General features: G+C 38.2%; 2 protein-coding genes across 2 annotated transcripts; one reads left to right on the forward strand and one right to left on the reverse strand.

The window, feature by feature from the left end:
• Nucleotides 1-2043: 2043 nt before the first annotated feature.
• On the reverse strand, nucleotides 2044-5936 carry LOC144442199 (stAR-related lipid transfer protein 5-like). The gene is made up of 6 exons (XM_078131481.1): nucleotides 5769-5936; nucleotides 5076-5125; nucleotides 4640-4775; nucleotides 4081-4201; nucleotides 3146-3242; nucleotides 2044-2765 (listed from the first exon to the last, which is right to left on the reverse strand). Exons 1-6 carry the CDS (start codon nucleotides 5856-5858, stop codon nucleotides 2624-2626), a joined length of 636 nt encoding a protein of 211 aa, XP_077987607.1. The 5' UTR covers nucleotides 5859-5936; the 3' UTR covers nucleotides 2044-2623.
• A 696-nt stretch (nucleotides 5937-6632) lies between these two features.
• Nucleotides 6633-9981, forward strand: LOC144442198 (sialidase-1-like). Its single transcript, XM_078131480.1, has 3 exons — nucleotides 6633-7404; nucleotides 8427-8521; nucleotides 9380-9981. The coding sequence occupies exons 1-3, from the start codon at nucleotides 6777-6779 to the stop codon at nucleotides 9779-9781; spliced, it is 1125 nt and encodes a 374-aa protein (XP_077987606.1). The 5' UTR covers nucleotides 6633-6776; the 3' UTR covers nucleotides 9782-9981.
• Nucleotides 9982-10804: the final 823 nt, after the last annotated feature.

The following is a 10804-nucleotide window of genomic DNA, read 5'->3' on the forward strand; positions in this document are numbered from 1 at the left end:
CATTGAGATAAATCGTTAATGTTGTATCAATCGTATAACATAATCTCCTTACCTTGAATTGTCTTTCTTTGAGTTAAGCTCAGAGTCACTTCCTGGTTTCATTCCTGGCCAATCATCTCTGGTTTGTCTGTGTTTGTTGCCATGCAACAAGTTCTCAGATTTGCATACTGATAAAGAGAATTGGAAGATAAACAATGTAAAACCCTGGGCACGGTTTAAACGTTTTACGTACAGAATCAATTTGTCCTAAGATCTTTTAATTGATATATCCTTAAATGTATATTCACTTCAATTCAACAACAACAACAACAACAACAACAACAACAACAACAACAATAACAACAACCACCACCACCACCAAAAGAACAAAAGCAACATTGTCACCACCACCACCACCACCACCAACAACAACAACAACAACAACATCATCATCATCAACAACAACAACAACAAAAACAACAACAACAACCACCACCACCAAAAAAGAACAAAAGCAACATTGTCACCACCACCACCACCACCACCAACAACAACAACAACAACATCAACAACAACAACAACAACACATCAAAAACAACAACAACAACGTAATATAAATAGTTGCATTTAACACATTAAGTATATTTGAATATAAACAAAAGGTATCACACGATCACAAAGCTACAATCTGTGACGCATTGGATTATACCATTCGCGCAAACTTGCATAGTGGATCATGTTTTACGGTGATATTTGAAGACTTCGTTTTAGTTTCCTCCGATCAAATTAATTACTCGTAAATATGCATATATTATCGAACGTAGACATACACAAAGTTAACTTACATTTGTTATCATATGACGTCACTAACGGTGCATTGTTATCGACGATACGACCGCCCTTTACGAAGACGGTCAGGGAGGATGTCTTCAAGGAAACGTCTGGTTCATTACCACACATGGGACTTGGCTGAAATTTATCAGCGCTTCCGTGTGCTGAAAATGTGATAAAAATGAAGCAAATATTTTACACTGAATGGATTTGCGAACAACTTTTAACGGTTTACTGTTTCACTAGCTTTAGACTTGCTAAAAGTGTGCTCAGCTTTCTGCAAATTTCACGAACCCGTGTAATGATGTCAGGCGAGAAATTAAATAACACCTCGATGAACTTCAAGTTGGCGGCGATGGTCTGATAACGTAATTTTTTTTACAAGGAATTCCGTGTTATTTTCTCCGACTCTTTAGAAAGTTTCCTTCAAAATAAACTCACCTTGTGTTGTCTTACTGTTCATCATCGGAGTTGGAGATCAAACAAGTCATTTGCATATGAAAAACTTGGGAAAATATCGTTATTAATTCGCAGCGATCAGTTTACGAAGCATTGCATCCGCAAAACACGACGTAAACAGAATGTTTGTTCCATGGCAACCGTACGCGTGTCTGTAAACATTTGATGGAACGCAGCGTATTGGTTGAAAGTTCAACTGTTGCTAAGAAGACAACCTCGAACTAAGCCAATTTATATGCGTTACTTTCTAGATCGAAGCAAGACAACAACAAATATTTCTACCTCAATGGAATTGGTGATTTGAGCTTCCCTATCGTTTTATTTTCAAAGGTGAACATGTGCAACCAAATAAATAGCAACGGTCACATATGTTTACAGTTCCTCTCGCGATCTCGTCAAACTTAGCAGAGCGCGCATTCGATGCGTTAGCGCTAAGACCTCTGGGAAGTGGAATGATGCACGCTCTTGGATTGAGGGCGCTAGCTTTGAGTCGACGCATATTCTATTGATGAGTCCATGAGGTGCTACCGTATTGGTAGCCCCAACACTATATTGTAGCATACGAAAATCACGATTCAGAAGGAACTGCTATATATATATTTACGCAATATTTAAATACCTGTCTGAAATTCCCTGCATTGTATTACTGTCAAAATGACTCAGAAATGTCAAATATATACGTAAAACTCAGTGCAAGTTTATTTGCATTTATATTTTCTCTAGTGATAAACACTATTTACAAAATGTTTACAAAATCTCCTCGCTATGTAATAATCTTCCTTTTCACACTTTCCTAGAAAAAAAACCCCAACTACTGGAATATAACATAAAGTAATGAAAATCGAAATATATTTACTGAAATACACACAAATTTGGGGATATAAATTTCTGCCTGGCGGCAACGTTATATTTTACAGAAAGAATATATACCACTATTTCAATAGATCATGCCATTAAAACACAGACGGCAACGGGTGCATTTTTTTGTTACTTTAAACCAATCAGAGAATCAATATGCCTGATAAAATTGCAAGTTCTTGCAAAATATCCTTATAAGGTTAAACATAGTAGTATAAAGTTAAATAATATATGAATAAAGATGGTAACATAAAATTGTGATTTTTTAATAAAAGTACTGTCGTCATGCAGTCGAGATATGAAAAAAATCACCATGTTGTACGAAGGCAGTACCCCAGCAATAAGACGATGCTAGGGACCATATTGTGATTTGTTCCCTGAACTTTGACCTTAGCTAAGATTTGTTCTGTCTGCAATGTTGTTCGAAGGAAGTCGTTTTTATAACATTGATAATAAAACGTTTATATTATCAAATCCCACTATATTAAAAGACAAATTATGCGATTTGTTTTACAGCTTTCTTTATATCCGCGAACATATCGAATTGTAAATTTGGTAAGAATCTGTCTGTTATTATCTTGGGACGAAGATGGCCATCAATCTGGAATATATTAAGACCTCTCGTTTGTTTTGGATTCCTGTGAAATAAAAGGAAAAAACACAAAATCTGATTAGGAAATGTATTATATATACAGTCTGACCATGGAAAAAAAGATAAAAAGTTTACTAAACATCTAAAATGTTGAATGAGAACTATCCATTTTTTGCTTTCCACCCTGAAATATTTGAAATGATGGTTCAGTTGGACTTTTTTTATAAAAAAGGAAGAAAAAAAGAAGCCCTTCATTATAACGATTACAAAGTCCACAATGGAATTTTGGGTACTGTAGTATCGGATTTTGTTTCGCAACCACCTTGACGTCGATCCATGTGTATTTAATAACTGCATGTTCTGAATTCAGTTGCTACTTTTCGATATTTAAGGTCTCCAGACTAGTCATGGTCAATGATGACTTACCCCTCAACTGGGTATACAAAGAATGCTGACGGATAGTTGTGACCACGGACATGACCTTTGACACTGTCTGAGTACGTTGGATGTGTTGTGTTACTCCCTGTAGTTGTCAAATAAAATAGAGATATGGATAGATATTAAAGACTCAAATCACATCACATCACATCACATCACATCACATCACACCACATCACACCACACCACATCACATCACATCACATCACATCACATCACATCACACCACATCACTCTACCCCACCCCACACCACACAGCACTACACCACACCACACCGCACCGCACCGCACCACACCACATCACACCACACCACACCACACCACATCACATCACATCACATCACATCACATCACATCACATCATATTAATGAAAACGAACGACAAAAACCTGATGGTAGATTCGTGGTCATTTAAAATTTCTCAAATGTAGAAATTAGTCTGTACAATAACTGATCATTCCAAAACGCCAGACAAATATTTTGCATGACAAGATGTAACATGAAATTTTAGCAATCTACAGAGAGAAATAAACACGCACATGTATATACATGTACAGACATTCAATCTCTCCCCTCCCCGCTAGGTAAGAGTATGTCGATCTTTCTTTAATCTCTGTCTGTCTGTCTGTCTGTCTGTCTGTCTGTCTGTCTGTCTGTCTGTCTGTCTGTCTGTCTGTCTGTCTGTCTGTCTGTCTGTCTGTCTGTCTGTCTGTCTGGCTGTCTGTCTGTCTGTCTGTCTGTCTGTCTCTGGTCTGTCTCTGTCTCTCGCTCAGTCTATCATCTGTGTCAGTCTGTCTGTCAGTCAGTCAGTCTGTCTGTCTGTCTGTCTGTCTGTCCGTCCGTCCGTTCGTCTCTCGGTCTCTATTTTATGAACCTACATGTACGTAACCACTTACAACAATATTAACAGTTTCTCTACTTACAGTAAATAATAACACAATTGTCGTCATGGCAACGGCATCGTCCGAACACGTCAATGAAGTCACGTGACGTGATCAGTCCTTTCATCTGTGGTGTGGACATGGAACGCAGGACTATTAAATCCTTCAAACATACAATAAAAATACAATATTTAATTTGTAAATTACTCTATCACGTTGGACCATGTTACAGTGACGCAAATTAACTGAGTTTGTAAGCGTCTTTATTCGGGTGGTTTAAATGTTACAAAAATACCCATGTAGGATCATGTGATGCCTTTATCAGTGTGACTGCATCTGTGGAAGCTATAAAATGTAACAGTAGCAGCCATATTCATATGTTATAACGTGTAGAATACAGAGTTGTGGGATCTGGGCTTCTGTGGTGTTTATACTTTGATAAGTTACTGGTACCAATTACATTGTATGTCTTTGCATGAAACTTGTCTCATTCCTGCTTACCACAAGTAATCAAACACTTTGGTATTTTAGATACCCGGGTCGAGTTCTATCAATAGCAAGACTTAGTGAAAGTATGCTTCAATGACAACTACGTATCTACCTCGTTTATTTTTTCTACACACTCTAGTCCGCCATTCGACAAAACGCTACTTTGCCACTTCTCGCGTTTTTTGATATCCCATACGAGATCAATTATAGTGTCTGGAGAAACGTCCAGTTCAAACGAAGACTTATACCTAGGTAAATGGAAAATGTAGGAATTAATAAAACATATATATAGTCCAGACCCATCACGATGACGGATTTCGACTAAGGCTGGAAAAAAGTTGTTCAATGGCCACGACTTCGACCTAACCGTATTTGGGGCATGATGGTCATACGCACGCGGCCGCAAAATGGCTGGCAAGGGACAAACAATATAATGGAAAGTGTGTTGACCTGACCGGAGAATCCTATAGTGTCCTGAAAGTACTTGTACAAATATGGAGAGTACATATAGGTTTCACAAACTGTAAACAAGTTAAATGTACACTTACACGTTGCCATCAAAATCAGATGAATCCTTATAAACCATTGTCAAACCATTCTGAAATCAAGAGATATGGAAACAGTTTTATGATTATATGAACATGGCGTTACAGAAAGAAGGGATCCCTTGTGCATGAACGTGATACGCAATAATACGGAATCTCCCTATGAGGTCAGTATAAGGAAGTACTTTTACTTTCGAAAAGCATTGTCAGTTTTGACGAGTTATTTGTACATTTCTACAAAACAAAGCAATGTCACTGCGTTCATTTTGAAGTTAGCATTAATATTTGATAAATGACGTCTTCATTGATTGAGTAGTTAGTTAGTTACGATGACAACCACCTGTTAATGATTTGGAGCGTCTGTCCGTTTGCAATCGCGGTCAGCGTTCATAGAGATCTGGATCCGCCATCCATGATAGAAGTAAATTCGTTGTAACGACCGTCTACTTGCAGACCGAGTATAAAAGCCAGGACTCGATTCTGACATTGCTCACTCAAATAGTGACAATAAAGGGACAATATCAGAATCGACCTCCGACTTGTATAAATATAAGGCTGCTGCCTACATAATTACGGTACGAGTGTGGCACTTCTGTTAGTGTATGCATGCACTGATTTTGATTCTATAAGCAGGACTACAACGTTCGTGCGTATTGGTATGTATATCAAACTCAAAACAAACATGGGTTCACTTACAGATGTTTTCCACGGTTTCCAACCATCAGACTCGACATACTTTTTCACTATATTCAGCGTATCTGCCGCAACAGCTTCGTAATCCGTCATTGCGATCAGCACCTTCTTAACCTCACGTCCAACTACGGTATTGAAAGAACTAACTTCGCTGAGTCATAATATGTATATGGTTCACGTATGTAACTTTCCATTTCCTTGTTTTATGTTAATTTTCATATACTACGTCAAAAGGTCAAAGGGAGAATATGTATATCACAAAATTGACCGTCTACTAGGTATATGAGACTATGTAGAGAAACATGAGATGTCCACGTTCTACGATAGTTCGTTCGTCCCAAACTCGGAGTTGAGACGAATGGTTTTGGAATGTGAATCCTTTCTGACAAAAAGGACTGAGTTTACATATGTACTGGGTTGATATTCTGTCTCCACCTAAGACAAATAAAGCAGGTATTTTTTATTAGCTCCTGTAGATGACAAATTTCACTGACGTGGCTGAATACGACGACAACTATGACGGCAAACAACAACAACAACAACAACAACAACAACAACAACAACAACAACAACAAGAACAACAAGTCATAGACATCGCTAACTGTAAACTTTTGACAAGGATATCATGCGTAAACGAAGAGTGACATCTATCAAGAAATATAATATCGTATAGTATTTTTCAAAGAAAGAGTTTGTTAATTTTTCTTTCTTTCGATATTTAAACGGGTCACGTGAAGTACGTTACGTCAGGTGATGACCTGTTACCTGACGTAACGTACTTCTTCACGTGACCTGTGTCACTTGACCCATGTCATGTGACTAATACTTTACAAGCTCTGGCTGCTTGAACTATTCGGAACGAGAAAACGTCTACCAGATTCAAGTTCATATACTCCGCGTTTCATGTGTGTGTGACACTCACTGTGTATCGTTCGGAGTGGATACACTAACCGGTTTGGCCGTAAGTTTTGAAATATCGAGTAGGAACTGAGAACTCACCATCCTTTCGAAATGTTCAAGTACATACCTTCATTTTCACTCCAGTTGTCATTTATTGTCGTTGTTGACCTGTGCACAGCAATTACCCCCGTTGTCATACACGATGATATCATTTGGGAGACGGGGTTGGGTGAAATCTCCGCCTACAGAAGTCCCGTAATGGTCAACACACCGGGAGGACTTCTTGCTTTCTGTGGCGCTAGGAAATACTCTTCTGCAGATACCGGAGCGAAAATCATTACCATGCGACGATCTCTTGATAAGGGACAAACATGGAAACCTACTGTTTTTCTAGTTGACGATTTTGATGCTCCGAATGGACTCAATATTGGCATAGTTGTTGTCGACACTGATAAAAAATTGATGCTTTTAACATTCTCGTTTTGTGTGCATAATTATTGTCCTGAACATGTTCCTAGAAATTATATCATGAGAAGCTACGACTGGGGTTATTCTTGGACTGAACCTGAGGATATGGCGGTCAAGAATCCACTGTTCCAAGGATGGCCGTATGGATTTGGTCCTGGATATGGAATTGTCAAACAACACAAACCTAATGTTGGACGTATATTCGGATGTGGGCATACCGTTGATAAGAATCACAAATCAACGCAGAGTATGTTTTGTCTCTACAGTGATGGTATGTACTGCTTGTACATTGTACACCCTAATTATTTTGTCAACACAGTGTATGACATGTACATGAATAGCAATATCCCACCAGTATTGATCTTGAATGAATAGCTTGTACAGTGGGTGACTGTATATTTACAGGGGTGAACAAATCATTTTGTGAACTGGTGGTCCCTGGACCAGTGCCTTAAAAAATCCAGTGGTCCTGCTGAAAGAATTAGTGGTCCCAGGTCCCGCTAACGTGAAACGTTAAATCTTGCCTATGAATCTGTATATTCAGAAAACTTTTTAACACAGTTATTAACACTATAACAGTAAGGTCCCAGACCCAGGACCAGTGGATTTGTTCACCCCTGATAAGTATCTTAGAAATCTTAGGCTCACTAAACTATTATATTAGACTTGCTTTCTTTAATTTGGATTAGGATTCAAATAAATAGTGAAAACGGATTTTTATCAGAGCTTTAGGAAAAACGTGGTCTAGAACAAAAGTAAATCCTTGTCTGTGAGGTATGCTGTGACAGGGCGCCCTCACACATCAGTCAACCAATAGAGCAGGCCAGTGAGGGTGGAACAATATGATGTATCTGTACGGTAATCCTTCTGAAGATGCCATTTAGTGCAATGACCTGGTATTGAAATGTTACCCTTTAAAAAGAAATATTTCTAATAGTGTGTATCAGACGTAATTGCTAAAGTTGAACAACAGATTTCTCTTAAAAGTCCGAAATTATTTGAAAGGTTGTAAATGTGAATGAACTTTATGAAGTATAAACTTTGATAACTCAAAGGTTTTATAAATGCTGATTATGCAAGAGAGCCTCCAGTCTATTTTGTTAATAATAAATGTGATGCCTTGTAATTTTGTTCAACATGAATACTGTAATGCTGGAAATTTTGCTACAGACTCATTTTCATTTATTTTGCAACAAAAAAATGCAAACATAAATAGTGACTAAAGTAACTTCTTGAACCAGTCTAGTAATCAGATATGGAATGAAAAAGTAATTGTTATATGTTTGATTCCAGATGGTGGTGACACATGGACGATTGGTGCAACATTATACTCGATACCGTACGGTATGGCTAAGAAATCTGGTGACTTCATGCCAGGAGAACCTCAGGTTAGTGTCAATGATTCATAACAAACAAAGGGGTAGCTAACCTTTCTATATAAATGTGTAGTTACATGTATATGTGGCTTCCTGGCTACAAATAAACTAACCAGACTGAACGATTTTCTACCAATTAAGGCGTTGCTTTCGGTCTGAGGTAACTCAGCCAAAGAAAATATAAAATAGTAAACTGTACTGAAGTTCGATAGTGCTATAGGCATATGGTGAAATGTCTGTATGTATGTGCGGGTTAGTGTATGTGTGTGTGCCTGTACTATTTTGCAAATTACCAATAACAATACACAGTTGACAACACATTTAACAGAAATTGCCTAGTAAAGCAGGTACATCATATACGTCTGTCTAAGTTCTGATTGATGCCAGCTCCATACTGATAAGTGAAAGTGAAGGAAAAACAACACATTTAACATCCAAGTTTTTATTGAACATAGGGAATTCACAAGGTATCCTTTCCCTTTAATGGCACTCTGTTTCAGGCCTGTTGCCTTCAAGTGTATTTCAACCATAGCAGCATGAATGATGTAGATGTGACTTTATGTGATGTAGAATGACCGAAATGACCAGAAAGGAAATCTTGTATTGTCTGTTCAAATATATACAACTTTATTTGGAGTGATGCCTGGTGCGGTGCACCGTTAATGTGTATCTGGCAGCAGTGAGTATTCCTGCCTATCACCAATTGATGACAACAACATTGGAGTGTTGTATGAAAGAGACGGTTATCACAAGATGGGTTGCTAAGATACGATGCATGATTTGGAGTGATGCCTGGTGCAGTGTTTATCATTCATATCATATCATATCATATGCTTGTATCTTACCATATATGTTTTCTTCTCATTTCAGCCATTGGAGCTACCAGATGGCAGTTTACAGGTGAACATGCGTAATACACGTCAGTTTCATTGTCATTGTCGAATTCTTGCTCAAAGTTTTGATGGTGGCGTGTCTTTCTCCTTGCCTAATGTTACCTTCAATGAAGAACTGGTTGATCCGAATTGTGAGGGCAGTACAGTCATACATAATAACATTGTGTATTTCTCCAATCCAAACTCACATTCTGGCAGACTGAACATGACTGTCAAATACAGTACAGATTTTGGTAAACATTGGGATGTCGCCGTTAATGTGTATTCTGGCAGCAGTGAGTATTCCTGCCTATCACCAGTTGATGACAACAACATTGGAGTGTTGTATGAAAGAGACGGTTATCACAAGATGGGATTTGCTAAGATACGATTAAATTAATATTAGAAATCTCACTAGCCAGGAATCAATGCTGTCATTGTGTACAGTAGAGCCCGGAATCTGTACTGTCCTGCTCTATAGTATAGCCTAGAATCTATGGTGTCCTGTTCTACAGTATAGTCTGGAATCTATACTGTCCTGTTCTACAGTATAGCCTGGAATCTATACTGTCCTGTTCTACAGTATAGCCTGGAATCTATACTGTCATGTTCTACAGTATAGTCTGGAATCTATACTGTCCTGTTCTACAGTATAGCCTGGAATCTATACTGTCCTGTTCTACAGTATAGCCTGGAATCTATACTGTCCTGTTCTACAGTATAGTCTGGAATCCATACTGTCCTGTTATACAGTATAGCCTGAAATCCATACTGTCCTGTTCTACAGTATAGCCTGGAATCCATACTGTCCTGTTATATAGTATAGCCTGGAATCCATACTGTCCTGTTATACAGTATAGCCTGAAATCCATACTGTCCTGTTCTACAGTATAGCCTGGAATCCATACTGTCCTGTTATATACTAGTAGTATAGCCTGGAATCCATACTGTCCTGTTCTACAGTATGGCCTGGAATCCATACTGTCTTGTTCTACAGTATACCCTGGAATCCATACTGTCCTGCTCTATAGTATAGCCTGGAATCTATGGTGTCCTGTTCTACAGTATAGCCTGGAATCCATACTGTCTTGTTCTACAGTATACCCTGGAATCCATACTGTCCTGTTATATAGTATAGCCTGGAATCCATACTGTCCTGTTCTACAGTATGGCCTGGAATCCATACTGTCTTGTTCTACAGTATACCCTGGAATCCATACTGTCCTGCTCTATAGTATAGCCTAGAATCTATGGTGTCCTGTTCTACAGTATATGTATGTATAGACACTTTGTATCCATGGCAAGGCCTTCTACAGAAAAATGGACAGTGAACAATTTTCAACTTGGTGTATCATAGCAATCATGCATTACAAATATAATATCAAATCATGTCTGTATTTTACCCAATACCCAATAGAATAGT

The sequence above is a fragment of the Glandiceps talaboti genome, chromosome 11 (genome assembly GCF_964340395.1).
Source record: "Glandiceps talaboti chromosome 11, keGlaTala1.1, whole genome shotgun sequence".
In the NCBI taxonomy this organism is placed as follows: domain Eukaryota; kingdom Metazoa; phylum Hemichordata; class Enteropneusta; family Spengelidae; genus Glandiceps; species Glandiceps talaboti.